The sequence below is a fragment of the Hylobates moloch genome, unplaced genomic scaffold (genome assembly GCF_009828535.3).
Source record: "Hylobates moloch isolate HMO894 unplaced genomic scaffold, HMol_V3 SCAFFOLD_6, whole genome shotgun sequence".
Taxonomy (NCBI): domain Eukaryota; kingdom Metazoa; phylum Chordata; class Mammalia; order Primates; family Hylobatidae; genus Hylobates; species Hylobates moloch.
This window is the reverse complement of record NW_026652281.1, coordinates 116,180,351-116,206,057: the sequence shown is the minus strand read 5'-3', so window position 1 is coordinate 116,206,057 and position 25,707 is coordinate 116,180,351. Positions and strand designations below refer to the sequence as shown.

The 25,707-nt window shown below is 46.5% G+C and overlaps 1 protein-coding gene across 5 annotated transcripts in view; it reads left to right on the top strand.

Annotated features, from left to right (window-relative positions):
• The window catches only part of SIL1 (SIL1 nucleotide exchange factor), a 334,141-nt gene that overhangs the window by 151,050 nt on the left and 157,384 nt on the right, over nucleotides 1–25,707 (top strand). For all 5 annotated transcript variants that reach the window (XM_058441259.1, XM_032158025.2, XM_032158026.2 and 2 more), the window contains 2 exons: nucleotides 8,281–8,395; nucleotides 14,943–15,081. In XM_058441259.1, coding sequence (XP_058297242.1) covers nucleotides 8,291–8,395; nucleotides 14,943–15,081 — 244 coding nt within the window. In that variant the 5' untranslated portion in view covers nucleotides 8,281–8,290. The remainder of the gene's footprint in view (nucleotides 1–8,280; nucleotides 8,396–14,942; nucleotides 15,082–25,707) is intronic.

Below are 25,707 nucleotides of genomic sequence, written 5' to 3'. Positions count from 1 at the left end.
GTTTCTTTTTTTTCTAATTTTGAGACAGAGCCTCACTCTGTCACCCAGGCTAGAGTGCAGAGGCATGACCTCGGCTCACTGCAACCTCCGCTTCCTAGGTTCAAGAGATTCTCCTGCCTCAGCCTCCCGAGTAGCTGGGATTACAGGCGTGCACCACGACACCCGGCTAATTTTTTTGTATTTTTAGTAGAGATAGGGTTTTGCCATGTTGGCCAGGCTGGTCTCGAGCTCCTGACCTCAAGTGATCCGCTTGCTTCGGCCTCCCAAAGTGCTGGGATTACAGGTGTGAGCCACCGTACCCGATCGTGTCATGTGATTTCTTTTCATTGGATGCACTAACTTTTGTCTCTGTGATTGCAGTTTGTTTTTTTTGTTTGTTGTTGTTTTTTTTTTTTTTGCTAGTTTGTTTAGCTCCCTTCTTGAAGATCTGTATTCTTCTCTACTGGAGTGGGAATGGAGTAGGTCATGTTCCACCTCTGAGAGTACAGAGAAAGGTCTAGGAATGCCCCTCACTGCCCTTCCCATTTCATCCCATCCCATGTTGCGTTCCCTCCAGGTGTCTATTCCCAGCTGGGCCTGTGGAGCCCTTCTTGGCTCCCTGTGCCCTCTGGCAGGGCTAACATCTGTACTGCCACTGTTCTCCCTTGCAGGCTGCACAGTGGATTTTGTAGCTCTCTGTAGCTCTTTGTAGCTCTCTGGTTAGGCAGAGGCTTGGATTCATTCTGAACCCTCTACCCTCCAACAGTCTCCTCTAATAACCTTTTTTCTTGGGTGCCTTGGGTTTGTTGAGAGCAGTCCCTCTTTGCTTGGCCCTAGGCATGACTTCAGAACATAGGGGAGATATTATCCCCATTGTACAAATGGCCACTGGCTCAGGGATGTTCCAGTCCAGCCATCTTGTCAGTGGGGGCTGGACTAGTTAGAAGCTACATTTGTTTTGCTGTTCAAAGACTTTCCATTTAATTGCTGTCTACCTCTTGACTTTCTGTTTGGTATTGTCTCAGGGGGGAAAAGCTTGTTTGCCTGACTACACAAACTTGTTTTTCTTGTCCTTCAAATTATTCTTTAAAATTCCATTTCTTTTCTTAAGCCTTTGCACATTGTTCTCCCTTGTCAGGGGCGTCCTTTCAGTGTCCTCTTTGCATTGTTTCTTCAGCTTCATATTTGTCTGCTTAAATTAGGTAGTGCACTTCTGTTTGTGTAGAGGTGAGTGACTGTATGTGTGCATATGAGTTTGTGCAGCCCATAAATAGTAATGAATGTGTGTCTGTGGAAGAGCTTATCCTCTAACCTTCAGTTTGTAAAGCAGGTGATTGTCTTACAGCTGTTCCTGCAGCTGGCAGTTCTGCATGTTGGTGGCTTGGCTCTCTGGATGCCAATATGCTAGGAAAAGCACTGAGTGGGCTGGGTCTGCCTTCGGGCTCAGCAGAAAACTGCCTCGGATTTCTCCATTTCCAGCCAGCAGGGTCATCCTTTAACATTTATTTCCTTTACCTCCTGGGAGTAGCTACCCAACAAAAGGCTTTGGTCCTCATTTGAGGCATGGGTCAGCTGGAGAGTGTGTGGATCTAACAGGGAACAGGAGCTTTGGAGAGTAGTTGCCTGGCCTGGCCCTGATGGGCTGCGGGTCCAGGGCAGCAGTCATCATTTCCATTCCAATGATGGAGTGGGCCGGGCACCAAGGCTCAGGACTGTAATCCCAACACTTTGGGAGGCTGACATGGGTGGATCAGTTGAGCCCAGGAGTTCGAAACCAGCCTGGGCAACATGATGAAACCCCATCTCTATAAAAATAATAAATTTAAAAAAGCCGGGTATGGTGGCACACCATATCTGCTACTCGGTAGTAGTCCCAGCTACTCAGGAGGCTGAGATGGGAGGATTGCTTGAGCTTGGGAAGCAGAGGTTGCAGTGAGCTGAGATTGTGTCATTGCACACCAGCCTGGGTGACAGAGTGAGGCCCTGTCTCAGAAAACAAACAAAACAACTAATAAAAAAATGGAGTGATGATTAGATGCTAGGTGCTGTACCAAGTACTTCCTATTCATTGCCTTATTTAATCCTCGCTACCAACCTTTGAAGTAGAAATTCTTAATATACCTATTTTATAGGTGAAGAAACTGAGGCCTAGTGAAGTTGTGTCCAAGATCACATAGCTAGGAAGTGGCAGAGCCAAGAATTGGCCTTAGGTCTGTCTGACTCCAAGTCCATGTGTTATACTACCCAGTGTTTTTGTTTCTTTTGTCTCTTTGGTTCAGTTTCTTCATTATAAAATGGAAGTAGGAATTCTTGCCCTTTCATTTTTCCCAGGAGATTCGGGAAAACAAATACATGAACATACAGTGTAGGTTAATAACATGAGCATTTTATAAGATGGAATTCCAAGGGCTCCATGGCAGGCTACTGAGTTGGCTTTGCTTGCCCAGGACACTTAGAACCTTTTCCAGTTCTTTCTGTGCTCTGGTCCTGAAACTCAGCTACTGCCCATGGGTCCTGCCAGGTGTGTCAGAAGCTGCCAGAGACCCAGCAATACCGCTCCCTCTCCCTTTATTGGCTTCTTGCCATCCTCATCCCATTCGTTTGTTTTCCATTCTGGAGAAAAGACATTAAGAAGAGACGTCTTGTTTACACAGGGCCCAATCCCCACCTCCAGTCTTGGCTGAATTGTGTGGAAGACATGAGGCACTGAGAGAGGTGGGGGCCGAGTGGCCTCCTCCCACCTGCTCCCCAAACATCTGCTCTGGGCTGCAGTAAGCTGGCAATACAGATTGGTGGGTGCATCCAACCTCTATTTAAGCAGAGGTACAGCCTACAAATGGACACTTTTGATAGAAAAATGGGCATCTCAAGTACCTTATTATCTCTTCTGTCCCAAAGCCCAAGGATACTTAAGGAAAGAGTTACTAGTGAGACACTGAAATAGTTTCCCCTTTCCTGGACAGAGTGATGGTATTTTATGTCAGAAGAGGGCCATAAATGTAAAGATGTAGGTCTGTCCTCCATTGAAAGCCAAGGATGATGAGAAGGATTTTTTTTTTTTTTTGCAGGGTATGCAGGGGCCATTGATCAGGTGAACCCAGAGTTTATGGGTGGCAGGTGGTTTGGGAATGGCACTATCATCAGTCCAGGTGTGCCAAACTGTGCCTCAGTGGGATGCCATGACTTTGGCTTTACTTATGCCAGGGACCGCAGCTGGCTTTTGCCACTGCTGCTGCTTCTGTCCCTGCTTGTGATGGTGGGCCATCCTGGCAAAGCATAGCTGTGTGCCACTTCCCTTTCCCCCTTTCTCTTCTCCCTCAGCTTTAGCATAAAGCCCAGGGCAAACTATGCCTGCCACTTCTTGAGTAAGGACCAAGACCAGGTGACGTGGCTGCAGGCAGGCCTTAAAAGGACAGAGAACACTGTTTTCCGTGCCTGCATGCTGCAGAGTTTGCACTTGCTCTTGCTCTCTGAATGCCCCTGTGAAGCCTGAGAAACTATCTCACACCTTTCTCCCAGCCTCACCTAGGTCTCTCCTCAGTCCTCTCAATCTCCTCATCCCTCTCCCACTGCCCACCTCAACTCCATGTTCTTGTCCTCTCTTTCTCTCTCTCATTCTCTCTCCCTGTTTTGTGGAAAAATATATGGAGGCAATAACTGGGTCAGCTGTGCAGTCCATGTGGAATTATTGAGGGAAGATGAAGGATCCACTTGTGAATCCATCTCTCATCCTTAGTATTGGCAGAAAATGTTTCTGACAGTGTTAGCGTGTGTGCAGGAGACAGAGACGGCTGGGAGCCCTGTGGGAGCTGCCACTTATCTCACCCTCCACTCCTCTTCCCACTCCAAGGAGTGGGGGAAGCTGCTGTGTGTGTATCAGCTGCCCCTGACCTCTTATTCCTCACTTCCTCAGTCCCTTCTGGGCCTCCCCCTTCTGCTCGTTTGTCTTCTTTGCCCTTGACTATTTCCTTCTCATTTAGCTCTTCCTCCTCTTCTTTTTCCCCAGCACCAGTTTCGTTGTTGATCCCTAGCTGTAAGAAGGAAGCTCATAACCATGTGTCTGTATGTGTGTGTCTGTGTGTGTGTGTGTATCTGTGTGTGTATACACATGAGTATCTCATGGAAGGGAGGGACATCTGTGGCTTTGGGTTAATCTTTGTTTTATTGTATGTTGTCCTGATAATGCTGTGAGTCCCCCACTTCTATTCTTTATTCTTTTTTTCCCCACAGCCAAGGCTGCAGCGTTAACAAAAGTATAGAGCAGTATAGGCAGCTCTAGGGTTGTGCCCTCTCAGGAACCGTCTCCCTAGGCCTCCCTAGCCTTCTCCCTCCTGATGTGGTGACCCCTTGCCCTTGTTCATCCTCACCCAGCCTGGCCCCTCTCCTGCTCACACCCAGGGATGGCCAGTCACCTATCTAGAGCCTAGTGTGGTGCTGTGAACTCAATCCCTGTCTTTCAGTGTGATTGGTGCCCCAGGGAGCCAGGTTGCTGGGGGAAGCTCTCGTGGCACTCAGCCGTTCCATTTTGTCGGCAAAAAAAGGGGGGGAACTGGCAGAAAGCTAAGGCTTTTGCTGCTGGGTGAGTATAGCAGCTATTTTTAGTACCCGAGCCTTTGCTTTTCCATTTGGCTCTGCTTTTTTAGCACAGTGGCAGTCCAGCAGGGCTGTTTTCCTTCATGGCTGCAGATGTCCTTAGGGAAAGTTTCTTTCAGTCCCTGAGAAGATGTGGGCAGGGCAGAGGGGTAATGACTTCTGAGAGTGGGTTCAGGCACGCTTTGGGTCCCACTGCAATCACGCCACAGGTCAAATTTCTTAAGGTGAAGCAGGGAGGAATGTGGCAGGAGTGGGATAGAGAAAAGGTAAACACCACATTCTTCAGAGGTGCTGCCCTGTAATTAACTCACTTAAGCCTCAATTGAGTAACCTGCCTAATGAGGTATACTGGGGCTGAGGGATAAATATTAAAACCTCTTATAAGGGTCTGGGCTAATACTGACACATCCTGAATTTTCCTAAGGTTTTCTGGTTTGTTTTGCTTGTTTTATTTTGTTTTTCTTTCTGCCTTTCTTTCCTAGATCATTTGCTAATTTGGATTAACTTTTCTTGACTTCTATCCTAGTTTACTAGAATATTTTCACTATTCCAAATAGAAACCCTTCACCTATTAAGGAGTAACTCTCCATTTCCCCTTTTCCTTAACCCGGTATCTGCTTTTCTATTTTCTATCTAAATGAATTTTTCTGTTCTAAATATTTCATATAATTAGAATCATACAATATCTGAGCTTTTGTGTCTGACTTATTTCACTTGGGATAATGTTTTCAAGCTTCCATGTTGCAGCATGTATCAGAATTTCATTCCTTTTATGGCTGAATAATATTCCATTGTATGTATATACCACAGTTTGAAAATCCATCTTTTGATGGCACTTGGATTGTTTCTACCTTTTGGGTATTGTGAATAATGCTGCAATGAACATTAATGTACATATATCTGTTTGAGTCCCTGTTTTCAATTCTTTGGGGGATATGCCTAGGAGTGGAATTGCTGGGACATATGTTAATTCTATATTTAGCTTTCTGAGGAGCCACCAAGCTATTCCCAAGTGGCTGCACTGTTTTATATCTACACCAGCAATGTACGAGGGTTCCAGTTAATCTACATCTTCACCAACACTTGTTATTTTACTTAAAAAAAAATTACAGCCATCATTGTGGGTGTGAAGTGGTGTATCATTGTGGTTTTGATTTGCATTTCGCTCATGGTTAATGATGTTGAGAACCTTTTCATGTCCCTATTGGCCATTTGTATATCTTCTTTGGAGAAATGTTTATTCAAGTCCTTTGCCCATTTTAATATTTTTTATTTTTTATTTTTAGTGACAGAATCTCACTCTGTTGCCCAGGCTGGAGCACAGTGGCATTATCATAGCTCACTGAAGTCTCAAACTCTTGGGCTCAAGAGATCTTCTCACCTGAGTCTCCTAAGTAGCTGGCACTGTAGGTGCACACCACCACACCTGGCTAATTAAAACAATTTTTAATTTGTTTTTTTAGAGAAGAGGTCTAGCTGTGTTGCTCAGGCTGTTCTTGAACTCCTGCCTTTGCCCATTTTTAAATTGGGATACTTGCCTTTTTATTGTTGAGATTTAGGAATTCCCAACACGTTCTGGACAATATACCCGTAACAGAGATGTAATTTACAAATATTTTCTCCGTTTCTGTCTTTTCACTATTTGATAATATCCTTTGAGACCCAAAAGCTTTTTAATTTTGATGAAGTCCAATTTATCTATTTTTCTTTTGTTGCCTATGCTTTTGGTGTCATATTTAAGAAACCAGTGCCAAATCCAAGGTCGTTAAGATTACATCTATATTTCCTTCTAAGTTGTATGCTTTTAGCTCTTAAATGTAGGTCTTTGATTCATTTCTAGTTAGTTTTTATAAATGATATAAGGTAAGGGTCCAACTGTACTCTTATTATTATTTTTGAGACGGAGTCTCGCTCTGTCACCCAGGCCGGAACGCAGTGGTGTGATCTCGGCTCACTGCAAGCTCCGCGCCCTGGGTTCACGCCATTCTCCGGCTTCAGTCTCCTGAGCAGCTGGTACTACAGGCGCCTGCCACCATGCTCGGCTAATTTTTTGTATTTTTAGTAGAGATGGGGTTTCACTCTGTTAGCCAGGATGATCTCGATCTCCTGACCCTGTGATCTGCCCGCCTCGGCTGGGATTACGGGTGTGAGCCACCACACCTGGCCCCAGCTTCACTCTTACACACGTGGATATCCAGTTGTCCCAGTACCATTTGTTAAAGAGACCATCCTTTCTCCATTGAATGGTCTTGGCACCATTGTCAAAAATTGGCCATACATGGGATTATTTCTGGACTCTCAATTTTATTTCATTGGTCTGTCTGTCCATCCTTATGCCAGTATCACCCTTTGATTACTGTAGCTTTGTAGTAAGTTTTGAAATCAGGAAGAGTGAGTCCTCTAACTTTCTTCTTTTACTTTCTTAGATGGGTACTCACTCTGTCGCCCAGGTTGTAGTGCAGTGGTGCGATCTCAGCTCACTGCAACCTTTGCCTCCCAGGCTCACGTGATCCTCCCACCTCAGCCTCCTGGGTAGCTGGGACTACAGGCATGTGCCACCACACCCAGCAAATTTTTATATTTTTGGTAGAGATGGGGTTTTGCCATGTTGCCCAGGCTGGTCTTGAACTCCTGAGCTCAGGCACTCCACCCATTGGCCTCCCAAAGTGCTGGGATTATAGGTGTGAGCCACCAAACCCAGCCCTTTCTTCATTTTTAAGATTGTTTTGGCTATTCTGGGTCCCCTGAAATTTCATAGGAGTTTTAGAGTGAGTTTCTCCATTGGGATTTTAACAGAGATTGCTCTGAATCTGTATGTTGCTTTGGGTAGTATTGTTGTTAACAGTATGAAGTCTCTAATTCATGAACATGGGATGTCCTTCCATCCTTATACCCTTTTAATTTTTTTTTTGGAGGGATGCGATCTCACTCTGTCACCCAGGCTGGAGTGCAGTGGTGTAGTCATGGGTCACTACAGCCTCAACCTCTGGGGCTCAAGTGGTCTTCCTGCCACAGCCTCCCACGTAGCTGGGACTACAGGCTCACACCACCATGCCTAGCTAATTGTTTTGTTTTTTAAATTTTTTGTGGAGACAGGGTCTCACTGTGTTGTGCAGGCTGGTCTTGAACTTCTGGCCTCAAGTGATCCTCCCACCTTTGCCTGTCCTTTTAATAGCTACTGGGGCTTGTACTTTGATTTGACTGTTTGAAAGGTGATGTGAGAGGTTTTGTGACTTGGGAATATCGAACTTTGCTGTCTTAGAGGATATTGATGCCATCTGTCTTCAGGTAGGATAATGGGTGTGTTTTAGAAGTGGGTGGTTACAAAGGCTTATGTGGATTTGTGCCCGTGTTTGTTCACATGCAGATCAGTTGGTTAGTTTCCCTCTCTCCTTATCATAGTCAAGACCACCCGCCACAACCTGATAACAAGTTCTAATGAAGAAGGAAGGGACCAGGGCTGTGATAGCTCATGCAGGAGTCCTGATTGACTGTATGGTTCTAGCCAGGGCATATCTCTTGTTGGATGGCTGGACCCACCATGGGAGATGGAGGCTTCAGAATTACCTAGAAGTGGTAGAAGACTCGTTATACCTCTATGCAGGAAATGTCTGACATGTGAGCAAGTGATGACATGGGAATCACAGTGTGGGGGAACCAAGCACTAGCTTTTCATTGACCTTCTGTTGTCTGTGCTTGCACCTGCAGGTCCCTGACTATGGCTCCCCAGAGCCTGCCTTCATCTAGGATGGCTCCTCTGGGCATGCTGCTTGGGCTGCTGATGGCTGCCTGCTTCACCTTCTGCCTCAGTCATCAGAATCTGGTAAATGTCTTTATTGCAAATGGGAGGGATCCTTGATGAGGTCTTGAGAAGGCCTCCCTGTCACCAGGGCTGCTGTGGGAGTGGGGTGGGCATTTATGTTTCTTATGTGAGTGTGGCTGGCAGTGGATCATGGAGTAGGTAGACTTCTTCCTCCCCATCCCTGTGTCTTCTGGCTTCTGTTTAAAGCTTATGACACAGTTTCCCTTTGGGGAAAAGATGATGATGATGATAAATTCATAATTATAATCTTCCATGTACCAAACCTTGTAGTGAGTGCTTTATATGTATTCTCATTTAATCCTCCCAACAACCCTATGAAGTGGCAGCTACAGTTTTTATTCTCCTTTTGAGGAGAAGACTAAGACTCAGAGACATTAAGTAACTTGGCCAAAATCACACAGCCAGTTTGTGAGAGCTGTGAATGTCAGGATTCTTCCCAAAAGCTGAGTGCCTGTGTGGTGGGCATCAGTTCCAAGTAAGACTCTTTTTCTTCCTCTACTCCTCTCTCCCTTGTACTTTCTCAGTTCATCTCCATCTCTGCATCCTCCTTCCTTTTGTCTGTAGCTCTCTGTTCTTTCTGGGCCACACTTCATTAACCTAGAGCTTACTGCTCAGGGCTTCTGCCATTGCCACTGGCAGGAGGAGAATGCCCAAAAAGGCCCTGAGCTTGGCCTGGCTGCAGCACACTACGGTTCCTGGCCCTGTTTACTTGGCTTGTCCCAGCAACAGCCTGCCCTTGACCAGCTCCTAATGCCCTCCCTTTCCTCTCCCTTGATAAGCTCCTACTGTGAGTTATTTGACAGTTTCACCCTCCCCTGGCCACCTTCCCCAACCCCCAGGACTCCCACTAAATGTTGGATAAAGCACTGGAAGCTCTGGAGCAGGAGGTCCTTGAAGTGCAAATGACAATTGTGATGAATTTAATAACAATCCAGCTTAGCTGTGGTTCACCTCTGGCTCATGGCAAGCTTCCACCTTCTCTCTGAAATCATTTGTTTCTTCTCTGCCTTTCCCCCCACTTTGTGGAGCAGGAGAAAACATACAGTTACAAGTCACGAGTCCTTTTGAGTTTTTAATGCCCTCTGAGATCCTGTTGGTGCTGTTTATTTGCCTCTTCCTCAAGGACAGTAAGAATGGGATCCCAGGGGACTGGCTACAGCATGAGGCTGGGGCTGCCTCTGGCATGGGTTGGCAGTGGAATGGCCCAGAAAAGAGCCTTGAGGGACCAGGGCTGTGTCCCCTCCCCAACTTGTAGCTCATGAGGATGCCGTGCTCCCCATCGTGAGCTTTAGCAGATGCACAATTAACAAAGGCATGCCGATGAATTTACTTAAGGACCGAGTTAGGAAGTCCCTTTTGGATAATAGTTCAACCAAATAGATGAGCTTTCAGAGCATAATTATTCTGGCCCATTTATATTAGCTCTATTGAGTCTAGTCTCAGAAAAATGTTAATACTGACTCTCATCAACAGAAGCTGCTTTTATCCTTATGTCTGTTCCTAAGCTGTATCCATTTGTCATAATCTTTCATCATGTGCTAAGCACAAGTAGGAGTTGAAGCATCTTTTCTCTCATACCATAAAAATTGCTGCCCTGATGTCATTTAAAATCTAAATTATGCAGCCAGCCACCTTCACAACAGTGAAAATGGGGTGGAGGTGGTTATGATCCTTTCTTCAGAGCCTGGAGTCCAGGTAAGTGCTCCTGATGACCTGGAATTGTCCTCCCAAAAGGCATTGGGGCAGGTTAATGCCCACCCAGGAAAGGCCGGCTATGTGTATCACAGTATGATCTGGAGCCAGCTTTCCTTCCTGGCTCCTGCTGTGGTACTTCCCCGGGATGCCACATCTCAGGAGGCATGTAGATGCTGAAGGGCTGTGGTTGTGTGTTACTGGCCTTGAAAAAGGTGGTAGTAAACGATGAGGCGGGTACAGTAGTGGAGCCTTGTGGAAGGAGCACAGGTCCTTCATAAGATCCCTTTTGCCTCCCACTTTGGCAATTTGACCCTTTCTGAGCTTTGTTTCCTAATCTGTAAAACAGGGTTGGTACCTCCCTCTTAAGGTTTTAGTGTAGATTAAATATGATTATATATAAAGCACCTGGCATTGAAACTAGCACAATATGGCCAATAAATGGTTAATGAATGTCAGCTGTTGTTTTTTAGTATAGGGGTGCAGCTTCTATGGTTTAATTTGGGCTGTGTCAGGCAGGCTTCTGTCCCAAAATGTTGCCCTGGCAGCCTGTGTCTGTTACAGTGTCTGTCAACCCACCATTAGAGATTCATTCATTCTCTTGGATCTTGAAGGCTTTGGTTTTTAAGAATCTCTTATTCGGATACAAGCGCAAGGAAGTGTGACATGGTAAGCTGTTGTCAGCTAACACCTTAGCTAGGATTTCTTGCCAGTCACTTGAGAGGAAATTGGTATTTGGAATGATGGTGATAGGGAGAAGAGAGCACTGATGATCCAGCATGGAAGGCAGCCCTGAGGAGCCAGCTGGGAAGGCACCAGAGCACGGGGTTTACTTCACGGCTGACCAAGGGCTGGCCTGCCTCTCTCTCTCTCTCCTGTTCAGGACACTGCCTAGGCAGAGTGAGGCTAGTTGTGCTTGTTCTTTCACTGGGACTGTGGTTTCTTACCTGGCCCATGGAAGTCTTTGCCGAGGAAGGGCATGTGCTGGTAGATATGCTAAGGTGATCTCAATGTCCCAGCATCATTCCCTTAGCTCTCAGGGCACAACTTATTAGGACATCTGACCAAGAAAGAATCATAGCAGTGAGTCAAAACTTGTGTATGGGCTTTGGAGCCAGGCAGGTCTGGACTTCAATCTCTGCTCTGCTTTTCTGAGCAGTGTGATTTTGAAAAGCCCCATGTCTGTCCTCCTATGGGACTAATATGATGTGCTTCATAGATGACACTTGGATGAATTGAGGAATGGAAGGCATCTTGTCCCGGTGCCTGACATATGATCAGGGCTTAATAAATGGTAGCTGCTGTTATCATTACAACCTCATCCTCTTGATGCTGCTTTTTCTCAAAACCTTTTCTGGAACTCTGCTTTTGAACTCACTGTCCAGCCTGTGGTTTGTTCCTATCACTGAACCTCTCTCAATGCTTCTGAGCCCTTGGCCTTTGAGGATAGCTAGGTGTGTTTTGGGCAAAGCATCTAAAGACTCTTATAGCCAGGTCTCGTGAACAGGATGAGCATAGATAGGGGAGAACCAATTTTGTGTCAATCTCCACTAAAAACTGAGGTGTACTTTAAAATGTACTTTTAAATGTACAGATTTTGTGTTTGTGTCTTAAAATCTGGTTCAAAGATGATACCAAGAGGAGGTGCAAAAAACATTTTGAACAGTGACAGGATTGTTGCAAAAGAGTCTGGCCTCCTTAGGACTTGAAGCATGGAGCTCGGTGGTTCATCAGTCTCATTCTAACCCTCCTTCTTGAATCCACTCTATTAATCTTGTTAATAAAATCTAGAAAAAGAGGCTTTCCCAACCCTTAGTAGTTAAAATGAATATCAGCCTACCTGGATTTTGAAGGGCTTCCTGTGCTACCTTCTTATCACCATCTGCCTTGCCCCTTTCTGCTTCTCTTGATGAGAATTTGGCTGCTTGCTTACAGCCTGCCAGGAATTACCTGGCTAATAGGTAAACTGAAACAAGGATTGAGGCTGGACTTGGTGGCTCATGCCTGTAATCCCAGCACTTTGGGAGGCAGAGGAGGGAGGATTGCTTAAGTCCAGGAGTTCAAGACCAGCCTGGGAAACATAGGGAGACCTTGTCTCTACTAAAAATTAAAAGAAAAAAAAAAGGTTGCAAATTGATGCTTAGATATTTTAGTTTGGCCCTCTTAGTGTTCTAAAAATAAGAACATTTCACATAAAAATCTGGATTTCTGTTTTCAAGTTGAATGCCTGCGTGACAGTGGTAGACCAGCTGAGTAGCAGCTGCTTCCCTTAGTCAAGGCAGGAGGGCTCCAGTTTCTACAGTCCCACCACTCCCTGTTGTTTACACCTGGTCCACTGGTTTCCCTGCATCCCTGCCTGGCCCCTGGGGCATTTCATTGACACACCTCCAATGTAAATTTTATTAACTTTCTCCTCGTCCTGCAGTCTAATGCTTCTGACCAGGGCTGATCCTAGTGTACGTAGGCTCTGGGTACTTAGCAGACAGGGTGGTCTTTGTTCTGGAATGTGAGGCGAGTACCTGCAGCAGACTCAAGTGCTTTGGGCTTTCCTCAGTCTAAGGCACCCAGAAGACACACCTGCCTATGGGAAGGGGCATTCATTCATCTATTTGTTCAGCAGCTTCAAACTAAGCCCTGTGCTAGGCATGGGGGTGATGAAGGAGACTAACATGGTGCCTGCCCTCTGGAAACTCAGCTGTTGAAAGTCCTTGATGTCCATGTCCTCAGAATGGAGGGTGCCTCCTGCCAGTCTGTCTTCTCTGTAGTCTCATAAGCACACCTATTCTATTCTTAGTTTTCTTTTGAGCTCAGATTTGTGCAAACTTTAAGTTGAAGGGATGGGAGGGGTTTGAGGCACCAGGCTGTGCAGGTGACCTGTTTGAATGATGCCATATTGTATAGTCACTCCTGGATGTCACAACACAGCCTGGAATCTATGACTGCCTTCATAAGAAATAACAGTAGCAGCCACCATGTACCCAAAGCCGGTGGTTTACAATGTAGTACCTCATCTAACTATGAGCTAGATGTTGTTATTATTTTCATGTTGAAAATGTGGAAACTGAAGCTTAGAAAGTTAAATAACTTTCCCGAGACACAAGAAACTGGGATTTGAGTTATTCCAGCGTCTTAACCGCTATGCTGGAGTCAGTGCGTCTCATAACTATGCATATAACATCTCCCAGGTGTGGTCAGATTTGAGAGCTTCTTCTTGCCAAGATATTTTCCTTATTGGTCCTTAGGCCTGAAATTCTGCCATCTAAATTTCATGCCTTTATTTCTTGTTAAAATATAAAAATTCTTGGAGGGGCTCTACATTGTCATCACCAGCACCTTAACATTTTAACTTTTCCTCGACAACTAAAGATCAGACATTGAGGGACCCAGGCAGGAGGGAGTCCTTATCTGGAGCAAGGCACTTTTTTTTTTTTTGGAGACAGGGTCTTGCTCTGTCACCCAGGCTGAAGTGTGGTGGTGCCATCTCAGGTCACTGCAGCCTCTGCCTCCTGGGCTCTAATGATCCTCTTGCCTCAGCCGCCCAAGTAGCTGGGACTACAGGCATACGCCACCACACCTGGCTAATTTTTTTGTATTTTTTGTAGAGATGGGGTTTTTCCGTGTTGCCCAGGCTGGTCTTGAACTCTTGGGTTCAAGCAATTCCACCTGCTTTGGCCTCTCAAAGTGCTGGGATTATAGGCGTGAGCCACTGCACCCGGCTGAGAATGAGGTGTTATTTGAAAGTTAAATAACTTTCCAGATGTACGCATATAACATCTCCCAGGTGTGGTTAGAATTGTTGGGAGACCAAAATGAGATCTGTGTAAAGTACCCAGCATGGATCTGGGCTCATAGGAAGATTCCAAGAAATATACTTTTTATTACTAGGGGAAGGATTGGGAAGCAGAGAAAAAGTGATGACAGGGGAGGTGGGCAGGCTGAAATACCTCCCCATGTGCTAATGTGGGTTCCTCCTTGTTTTCCCAAATGTAATTTCCCAGAGCTCTGGAACCCTCTGGTTCGAATTTCCTGAGGCCTTATTACTTTTTTTGCAAGAACAGGTTTAAAAATGGGATAGGAAGGATGGCAGTCCAGGAAAGAGCAAAATGAATAATACTTTGTATTTATCTTGCATCACTGTCTCCTGAGCTGAGAATGCTCCAGAGACACCATCTCATTAATCCTCTATGTTCTGCACAGGGTGGAAGGAAACAGATTTTAGGAAGTGGTTTCCAACCTGAGCATCTTCCTCCGTCAGCCCAGCTGGATTCTCTCCTTCCTACTTGCACCCTTCCTCCATGGTTTGCAATGGCTCATAGGCACACTGGGGACTTGTGACCTGCTGGGCTGCTTGGGAATCAGTTGGGCCTTAGCTGCCAGCTTTTGTACATCTGTAGTGGCCATTTGAGGCCTTACGCTCCCATTCATGTATGTCTTTTTTTCTTTTCTAAATATGTTTATTTTTATTGTAAAAATAATACGTGCGAGTTTTAAACATCAAGCAGTATAATAGCATGTCAAAAAGTAAAAGGCTCTTATTGTTTCGTTTTGCCAGCCCCTGTCCCTAATGTGTTCCCTTAACCCGCTCAAGATACATGGGATCTTCTAGAGTCATTCCCTATGCATTTTCAAAAGTACCACATACACACAGGACAACATGCTGCATTCATTTAGCCGTATGACCTCATATGTGCTGGTTCTGAGGCTGACCTTGGGAAAGGAATTGCAAGTGTCCAGACATACCTGGCTGTGGGGGAGAGGGGCATGGAGGAAAAGAATGTGCCACCCTGGGCCATTTTTTTTCTGCTTACCTGGCGCCTAGTTGCGGTGGGTCATGCCCTGTGTTTTCTTTTCTCAGAAGGAGTTTGCCCTGACCAACCCGGAGAAGAGCAGCACCAAAGAAACACAGAGAAAAGAAACCACAGCAGAGGAGGAGCTGGACGCCGAAGTCCTGGAGGTGTTCCACCCGACGCATGAGTGGCAGGCCCTTCGGCCAGGTATCAGGCTCAGCCCTGTCCCCACAAAACACACTCTGAATTCAAACTGCATGTGTCCTTTGTCCCCATAGGGCTGCTCCTTCAGGCTGCTCCTCTCTGGCCTGTGGGAGGGAAACAGCATGGTCCGTCAGAGTGGTAGCTGCTGCTGCAGGGCTCAGGGACCTTCGTTTTCCAGCAGAACAGTGATTGCAGCATCTTAGTGCCCTGGAAGGAAGGCAAGTGGTGGGTGGCCGTGGTTTCTGAGCAAGTGATTGAAAACTTTCTTTCCCTGCACTTCTGAAGCACCAGAGAGGCAGTGACATGTGCCTCGCTCTGCAAATGCTATTTTGGGCTCTGCTGCTCGGCTCAGTGCTGCTGAAATATTGTTCTTGGGAGAGTCCTGAGCACCGGTGTGGGGCAGGAGTATTCTGTTGTTAAAGGAACCTGTGCCAAGAAACAGGCTGGTCCTGGCCTGGTTTTTAAATAGTGCATCCTCAGAAGGAACAATTTTCTAACCCTTTCATGAGCCTAGGCCCAGGGCTTAAAATAATGATAGTCAACAATTGCAGAGTCTTCACCATATTCAGGTACTGTACTAGGTGCTTCGTATGCGTAATCTTGTTCAATTTTCACAATAATAGGAACTATTATTATCTTTATGTTCAGATGAAAGCATTGAGGTTCAGTGAGGTAAGGCATCTTGTCCTATGTCATCCAGCTAACTTGCCCTATGCCATTGACCCCAGAGCCTGGGCCCACTCTCTTCCCACTTCTTCCCAGTCCTAGCTGTCGTTGGCTGGAGCCTACTACTCTGACACTTGGGACTGTTCTCAGGAGTGGCAAGGTGGATGGCAAGCCCCAGCAGGTGCCACAGTGTAGTTTCACCAGCTTCTTGCTGATATTCATCACCATGTCCTCACTGCCCCCACTGCTGCTGTGCTGGCAGGGCAGCATTTGCTGTGCCAGCCAGCTTTCTGGTAGCAATATTGCTCCTGCTGTGTTTGCACATGGGTAGTTGCTGCCACAGAAGAGTGATGAAGCCCCAAGGAAGCCAGGTGGAAGCTAATGGCATTGATCAGAGGGAACTTTTAGGAATAGAGGTACTGGGTTCAGCAGATCCAACCTCTGCCTGCCACCACCCACCCCTCCCCAGCCTGGCTTCACTTGAGAACTTAGTCCCACTGGTCCTAAAGGACTAAAACCAGAGGCTGTCAGGGGTAGGGCGTGGAAGATACGGACTATATCCGCTGATTTTATATATATAGTGTTGCTTGTATCACTTTTATTTTTTTGAGACAGGGTCTTGCTCTGTCACCCAGGCTGGAGTGCCATGTTGCGATCTCGGCTCACTGCAACCTCTGCCTCCTGGGCTCAAGTAATCCTCCCACCTCAGCCTCCAGAGTAGCTGGGACTATAGGTACAAGCTACCACACCCAGCTAATTTTTGTATTTTTTGTAGAGACTGGGTTTTGCCCTGTTGCCTAGGCTAGTCTCGAACTCCTGGGCTCGAGTAATCCACCTGCCTCAGCCTGCCAAAGTCCTAGGATTACAGACGTGAGCCACCGCACCTGGCCTTCTTGTACCACTTTTAACCAGGCAAGTTCCTGGAGCAGATGGAAGTCAATGTCCTGTGGCCTTGACTCCTCTACCTGTTTCTGTGCTTGAGTCAGTAGCTCCCTTCATCCAGTAGCATCCTGGTTCATGTTGCAGGCTGAACAATGTTGATGGTTCTGACCCTGGCCCCTTGCCCAACCCTCTGGGCAGTGGGGCTGCTATTAATGGCTAAAAAGAGCCCCTCTCTGTATCCTTGGGGAGGGACAGCCAGAGCCTGTGTGACAAGAGTGGGCTGTGGACTCTGAGAGACTCCTGGAGAATTGGAGTAGAGCACTGATTTTTACAGTTAACTTGATGTTTCATTGACATCACCCTCTACCTTGAAGTTTCTCAAGAGTCCCTGGTAAACTCTTCTGCACAGAATTCCCTTGGAGTTGTCCCAAAGGCTGGTGTGTTGCAGTTGCACCCAGATGCAGAGGCCCTGTAGCTCAGAGGGCAAAGCAACTCTGGTTCCAGTCATGCCTGCCCCATCCCAGGAGCATTTTTTGCCTACACTACATCTCAAAAGCATGACTGGTGAGGGGAGGTTAGGTGGGAGGCTTGTTCTGGCCTCAGTATCTGATGTGGGGTGATTCAGAATCTGGTGTCACGGCATCAGACCAGTGGAGGCCCCAGTAAAGAATTGACATGTTTTCTATGTATACTGTTAGGAAACTGACCTCTCAAGGGTAATGTGTGGATAGCTGGCACTTGCCTTCAACCAGATTATGGTACTTAATTTACCACATTCTGAATTCTGCCTGGGAGCTTCCCAACACATCTACCTAAAGGTTAAAAGGAATGTAGCCAGTCCTGGGAACTGGATGGGTAGGTAAATGGGGAGGTGGTCTAATTTAGTGGTAAAGAGGACAGTCTAGATTCAGCCAGTTTGGGGTTCAAACCCTAGCTTTGCTACTTAGGGGATCTTGGGCAAGTCACAGAATATTTCTGTTCTTTGGTTTTTCCCATTGGTGGCATGGGGGAAGTGTCCTGCCCTGCCTGCTGCAGGGGCTGTTGTATGGAGTAAGATGGTAGACGCAAAGCCCTCTGCCTACTTCCTAACATGGAGAAATCACTCAGTACACAGCTGTTCTGATTTTCAGTGGTAAATTCTCCACTTGGCCATCCCTTCAATCCCATTGTGGAATCACTGGATGCCGGTGAGGGTACATGAGCATGTAGGCTTCTGTCCCTATGGCTTTACATGGGAAAGGGAACTTATGATGTGAAGAAGAGACTTGCATGTTCATGAAATATCCTCCCTCCCTCAACAGAGACTTTGATCAAGGAGCAAGGGTAAGCACGAGCAAAAGGGGTTAGCGGAGTGTTTCCTGTCTAAGAGGCAGTGGCATGGCACAGGAAGACGGTGGACTTTAAGAAAATGGCAAGTTTATATGGACAGTTATTGTCCCCAGTTCAGTACCTTCTGTCCCCTCAGGACTCTTAAGGGAGGACCACAGCTGTGTTGTCCTTAGGCTCCCAAGAGGGGAACTAGGGTTTGTGGGCTGTTTTGGCTGTGCTCGTTTGAAGGCAGATTTCCAGACTGCCTGCTGCGTGGAACACCAGGGGACAAACTCATGACTTCATGGGCCTTCCCTGCAGTCCAGATAGGAATTGGGCCCCAGTCACTCAGTCCTGGAACAGCTGCAGGTGAATCTCCTGAAGTCTACCTGCCCGTGTTATTACTGTCAGCATCCTCACTGGGAGCTGCTTGTTCCTAGAAGTGATTTTCCTGTCTCTTTCTTCTGGTTTATTTTGGGATCTGCCTCACCTTACGGAGGCACAGCAAGCATTTGAGTGTGGATACAGCATTAGCTGTTCATAAGCAAGCAGAGGAAAGCTGTTTGCTGGCAGGTCCTGAGGGTTCTGGGCAGGGAACTCAGGAATTTGTCCTGAGGCTGAGGACCTGAGGCTGAACACTAGGACTTTGTACCTGTGCAGTTGGTATTACAGAATGCTGGTCACAGCCACTTCAATGGGCTCCTGCACCCTGGGCATCTTCTGAGATCCTACTTTGTGCCAGGCATCATCTATAGCCAGAGATATAGGTAATAGCTCACATTTATTGAGCATTGACTCTGCCAGGCATCCTTTGAGGGCAGGTGCTATAACTATCCTCATTTTTACAGATACAGCTGAGTCTCAGAAGGAAGGACTCAGCCAAACAACCAAAAAGTGGTAGAGTTGGGACTCAAACCTAGATTTGTCTGGCTCTAAGCCCCAGCTCCTAACCACTGTGCCATACTATCTTCTTGTGTAGCAAAAAGGACGTGACCCCTGCCCTCTATCCAGCTCATAATCTTACAAAGGATACGGAGAACAAAGACAAAAACAGCCACCAAAGTGTTTTGGATGTCCTGGTGGAAGTATTTTGTGCTTAGTGAGGGCATAAAGGATGGTATGACAAGGCCAGGGCCTTTTCTCTTTAACCTTGAGATCTGTGTGGGGCAGTTCATCAAATTTTATGATGCTGAATCTCGAACTCCACCTGCAGCTCTCTCTTTGAGCTGTGTGGCCTTGCTCAGGTTGCTTAGAATCTCAGAACCTTAGTTTCCTCATCTGAAGATAGGGATGAAAATATAATACCTACTTCACAGAGATGATGTGAGAATGAAACAAGGTTAACATATGTAAAATGTTCAACACAGGGCCGGGCACATAGGCCATATTCAATAAGTGGCTATAGTTGTCATTTAAAAATATGTACCTTTGTTCTGGGCACAGTGGCGTGTGAATGTAGTCCCAGCTACTCAGGAGGCTGAGGTGGGAGGATTGCTTGAGCCCAGGAGTTTGCATCATTGGTACCTTGGTATCTGTGAATAGCTACTGCACTCCAGCCTTGGCAACACAGTCTTTTTAAAAATATGTATCTATGTATATACACCTTTGCTACCTCCCTCTCCTTGGGGACCTGAAGGGGAAGTGGAGGTAAGGAGGCAGCCCTGGCAGAGGCCCCCTTGTTCTGCTCATTACCCAGTGCTGCATGTTGGCCCCATGTGGGCTCAGGGAAGCATAGCCAGCCAGGAGCAGACCTGGGGCTCCTTATTGACCTGATCTGACTCCAGGCGGCTGTGAGAGTCTCTGAAATATTGGCATTAGCACAAAGAGCCCACTCAATGTGAGCACGCAGGAAGCCTGTGCAGGAACACGTTCATATGAGGGGGAAAAAAAAGAAAAAGAAAAAAAAATCCAAATCATCAACAACTGATGAGAGCAATCCAAGAATTACAGAGCACCAGCCATCTGGTCAGATCATTTCAGATCTGCACGAGCAATAAGAGGGAATTGAATTTTAAAAACCTCATTTATAGTAGACCAACTACTCTGGTTTCAAGTATTTAAGAGAAGAGTCTGATTTCCTGCAGGCCCTGGACATCTGTCTGAAGGAGCACCTGACTCTGGTCTGGGTGACTCTGTGACACTGTTTCTGTTGGGCCTTTGGCTCTTTGCAGCTTTGGAGGGGCGGTGTGGTTCTCTAGTCCTCTGACACCAAGTGGGTGTGCAACAATTCAATTCAAATCTGCCAGTGTCTACGTGGAATTAGTCTCACATCCCTCACATTAAAGGGCTAAGTCCATAAGACTGCTTCCATTTCATATGGCAGTTGCAAGTCCTGGGCCACCTGTATTTCTGACTGACCAGGTATAAATTGGGGATTCTCACAATCTCCTTCTCAGGTTTGACATTAATAATTTGCTAGACTAGCTCTCAGGAAAACACTTTGTTTATTGGTTTATTATGAAAATGCAACTGAGTGACAGCCAAATGGAAGAGTTAGATGCATGGGGCAAGATATTGGAGTGGGGGTAGGGAGTGGTGTGCAGAGCTTCCTAGCACTTCAGTGTGTCCGCCAACCCTCATGCTCAAGTGGAGTTCAGGAAGCTCTCTGAATCCCGTTGTTTCAGGGCTTTTATGGAGGTTTTATTATGTAGGCATAATTGATTAAAGCATTGGCCATTGATAATTGATCTGAATCTCCAGTCCTCCTTCCCTCCCCTGAGGTCAGAGTGGGGCTGGGGCTGGGGCTGAAAGTTCCAGCCCTCTAATCCTAGGTTGGTCTTTCTGGCAACCAGCCTCCATCCTGAAGCTATTTAGAACCTCCAACCAAGAGTCACCTAATCAGTATAAAAGCCCCATAGTTGAAAGGGGTTTGGTAGGAATAACAAAGTACACTCTTATGGCTCAAAAAATTCCAAGAGTTTTAGAAACAATGAGCCAGGAACCAGGGTCAAAGACTACACATATTTTTTATTATACCACAGTTGCAATGAAGGTGAGACTAAGGGGCAAAGCTCCCAGTGTGTTCTGCCCCCTCCCCAGGTCTGTGGTTGGGAGGCAGGTGACCCTCCCTCCCTCCCTGATCCTGGAGGGATCTTCCTTATGGGTCGTCTCATTCCCCATGGTCCCCAAGAGTATAATCTCTTCTGTCCCATCCTTCATACACAGACATGCACACACATGTGAGGCCCATGAGATTGGGTGGGAGCGAGGTTGTTGGTTCAGGACACTTCATGCCTAAGCCCCTGCGGCTCATCAAAGTGTGACAGTGGGACTTCTTAGCTGCTGTTAAGGAAGTAATGACTTAAGGGAGGGGGATAGCCAGGGGTCTTTGTTGGATGATGTTTCACCCTGGCTCAAGCACAGTGCTGGAAATGTGGGCAGAGGCTAAGTAGAAGAAACAGCCTGATTCTGTTGGGGTGGTCTGTCTTCTTGGACAAAAGTTGCTATCTCTGGCAACTTTTCAGGATGAAGTATTCAACAGAGCTTACTTTTGGTGCCACTTCTTTCTGCACAGTGCCACCCTTCTTACTTTGAGGGCTTTCTAGTCTTCTGGGGATTTCCTTAGAACTTCATTTGTTCCTCTTCTACCTATACTTCTGGTCCCTCCCTCTGTAACTTCCACCTTCCCAGCCTTTGTTAAGCATTCTCCACTCTGAGCATCTCCTTTGCTCCTTGGTAATACAGGCTTGTTAGGGAGAACCAGTTGGAGGATGGCAGGATGCCAGGTCTCTTGAGGCCTGTAGGAGCAGTTTCTGAGGCTTCAAATTATCCTGTACTGGGAGAGAAAAAAAGATGGTGGGCTGGAATACAGGAAGGCCCCAGGAGGCTCCATGAAGACAGTTTAGATCTCTTCATTGTAGAGAGACCTCATTTCTCATGTAGGGAGGTCTCTTCACTAGCCTCTCAGGATGGCTGATCACTGCCCCTCAGCAGCTAAATCCCACAGCCCCCTGGGAGAGGAGGTGGAGGCCAGGCCAGGAAGGCCTGCAACCTCCATGGCAGCCACTGCCAAGACTGAGGCCACTTTGCAGCCGGCTGGCTGAGTTCTGCTCTGGCACCAAAGCATCTCTGCCCTGGCTTTGGCCTTCATTACCCGGATGGGACAGACCAGGGTCCAGTTTGCAATCTGTGCATTTGGGTGGTGATGGAGAGCAGCTGTTGGCCATCCTCTTTCTAACAAGCATTTGTATGCTTAATATGCACCCTGAAGCCCTTATCCTCCCCTTCCTCTGCTTCTATCCACCTGTTCTCTCTGAGGTTAATCAGCAGTGCTGAGCAGAGTGGCATAGCCTCAACTCTCAAAGGTTGGGACACCCAAATGGCTGAGATGGAAAACTTAGACCAAGTAGGGATGATGGAAAACTAGCTGCCAAAATAGTCCCAGCCCTCATGCCACAGACTTTGTTTTAGTTCAGAGAACCTTTGTAGCTCCGACATTGCTTCCTTTTCTAATACTGGCCTCACCCCACTGGCCAAGACAGCCCAGGGCATCTCCACGGTTAAGACTAACCAGGGTAGGAGTAGTTCTCAAGGGCTGGCCTAGAGCTTGAATGAGAGGCCCTTTCCCAGAACCTGTTGCATTCTTAGTTTTGTCAGAGCCTTGGAGGTAGGAATTGATCTGTAACTTAGAGATAGTACTTCACTAGGTAGAGAAGAGAACAAAGTATGAGGAGTGGTGTTGGTGGGGATAATATGAACAGAGACCTGAAGTGAGAGTATGTCTGCTTGTCTGGAGTGGCAGGTATGTGTAGGGGAAAAAGGAGGTGGCGGGGGTGGGCAGCATCCACTCTGTCATAGGTGGGGGCCGGTGAGGGGGAGGGAAGAGATCAGGAGGAGAACTGACAAGCAAGTAGATTTAAAGGTGTGAAACTTAAGTGTAACAGATGAGTCTGTCATAGAATCCAACCAGGAGCTGTGCTGGGAGATGAGGAGATGAAGAAAGATGATGTAAACTCCTGGGTTTGAGGAGTTTGATAGTAGAAGAGGAGAACTAAAAGGGCAATTTCAGTTAGAGACAGCCATATCAAAAAACTTGTTCATTTCATGTTCCATTTGTTGAACTCCTAGAATTATAGTGCTTGATGCCAGGGATACCATGGTGGTCATGACAGAGGTTGCCCACCTGGGCTTATAGTGATGGAGGACCCCCTACAGTAAGGTGGCTCCGTGAGAATGCAGAGGACACTGAAGGAAAGGCTTCCATGAGGTGGGGTCATTGGAGCTGGATGGAGAGAGGTTTTGTGTATGTTGGAAGGCAGAGGGGAAGGGAAGCAGTGTTGACAGATTTATCATCCCATAGAGGAGGTCATTGATGGGGCAAAGTTATTTAGGTAGCAGATGGACAGTCTTGGCTTCATAAATGTGATGAAACTGAGAAATTAGAAGCAGAGGCTAGAAAGGGAACACAGAAAGGTGGTAGGGATACAGACAGAAATTGAAGAAGCTCCTATTAGATGTCTTCAGTTTTCTGAGCCAAGCTGAGGGTGGTCTTCTGCTTTGGGTGATGAAAGAGAAGTACCCATTCGGGTGCTTGAGAAATGCAAGGTTGGGAAGAACTACTGTGGGGAAGGTGCTTGGACAACCAAGAGGTCAGAACATCACCCAGTATTAGGAAAGGTCCAGTTAACATCTGACAACCTGACACTGTGGTGGGTGAGGTTTGTTGACTTTCTTGAGTAATCTGAGTCCTGGGCAGTGCATACGTGGACAGTGAGATGGCTGGAGTCTGAGGAATGATAGGCAGATCATTCTGGGGACTCTTGGGTTGTCTCTGGGTATGGTGAGGGAGACTTTTGTCCATCTGGCCCGTGGGGCTTTGTGAAGGCAGGTTTCTGGCAAGCTCTGGAGAGCTTTTTGGAAGCTCCTCCGAACCTGCTCCAACCTTCCCTCTTCTGAAGACAGAGCACATCAAGGGAACTCTTTGAGGCCCTGGCAGTGCACAGGGCAGGGTGGGGGTGGCACCCCACTAGCCACTGATCTTTTGGCAGCCTGTCAAGAGCCCACATGAAGCACAGCCTTTTGTGCAGGGGCTCTGTGAGCCTTTTGTTGCCTGGGTGCTAATCAAGCTGATTATATTTCTGTTCATGTGGGGGTTTTGTTTTGTTATTATTCATAAACTCATAATTTGTTGATTTTGCCTTATTTCCCATAGTATGTGGATTTGGGCAAACAAAGATTTTTAGTTTAATTTCTTTAATTCCCAGAACAGTCTGTTCATGGTTTGTGTAATGCAGCTGTTTGGAAGAAGAGAACCATTTCTTTGGATTAAAATTTTTCAAATTTGATTACCTATGGCCATAATTAGTTTATCTGGGCAGAGGTGAGTTTTTAAGGAATAGTAATATGGTATATTTGTAAAGTTCTTTTTCCTTAGGGGAAAAAAGAAACAACCCCACCCCATTAGCCCTCTAAATGTTATATAAACATCATCTTTTTAATTTCTGTTCCATCATCTCCCAGTTTGGTCAAGTCATTCAGGCTCTTCTTTTTTTTTTTTCGAGACAGAGTCTTGCTCTGTCACCTAGGCTGGAGTGCAATGGCGTGATCTCAGCTCACTGCATCCTCCACCTGCCAGGTTCAAGCAATTCTCCTGCCTCAGCCTCCTGAGTAGCTAGGACTACAGGCGTGTGCCACCATGCCTGGCTAATTTTTGCATTTTTAATAGAGACGGGGTTTCACCATGCTGGCCAGGCTAGTCTTGAACTCCTGACCTCGTGATCTGCCAGCCTCGTCCTCCCAAAGTGCTGAGATTATAGACGTGAGCCACCGTGCCTGGCCAAGTCATTCAGGCTCTTAGAGGATGAGGAGGTTGTCTAGTATCTCATGACCAAGAAATGACTGAGGGGATCCTGGAATGGAAGGGGCTTACAAAAAAAAAAAAAAAAAAAGAGGGGAAATAGAACCCAGGAATTCCAGTCTAGCAGTTGGATGGGGAAAGGAAGAAAACTAACTTTTTTTTTTTTTTTTAACATCCCCTTGTGCTAGGTGCTTTGTATATGTTAAGTCCTTAAGATACCCCATAAGGGAGTAGTTATGTTTTCTCTTGGTCTCTTTTGGAGCCCATGGTCCATTGGTAAAGGGGCTTCAGATCCCATTGCTTTTCCCAGATTTCCTTTCTTCTGAAGATGGAATCTGCGGGGTCATGATCTGAAAGCAGTTTTATTTGAAGTCTACATGGGAACAAAGTAATGTGAATTTTGGAGGCCTTTGACACTGAAAGGGGGAAATTATTCAAGCAGACACAGAATTATCAAGCTGCCCTATTTGGGTTTCTAGGTTGGATCTTAGGGATTGATTCTGATGTCCCTAAACACAGTGGAGTGCTTACTCCTGTGTGCAGTGTGATTTGAGGGCTGTTAGCTGGCTTTAGATTCCCACTGGGTTAAATTGTAGATGTAGAGGCTGGAGGAATTGTTCCCTAAAGACGGTTAGCATTTTAGCTTCCAGTATTTGATCAAAGTATCTAGCTGAGAATACTTTGGAGTTAGGTATAGAACAGTAGATTTCAAAGGGGAGGGCTCTTTTACAAAGCTGGCAGTAATGGAGGCACCCAGATAAAGTGTTTCATTTACAGGAGTCCGTCTTAGTTTTGAAGTTGAGGGATGTACTTTGTGGAGTGAAGAGAAGTAAGAAGAAAAGTTCTAAGGAAGGCTGAGCATTTTTCACCTATTTGCTGGCTTCATCTGACACTGCTGATGCATATCAATGAAAGTCTTGGTTCTAAAGTGGCCGTTTGAACACAATACTTTCTTTTTTTGTCTTTTCCTTGTTTTC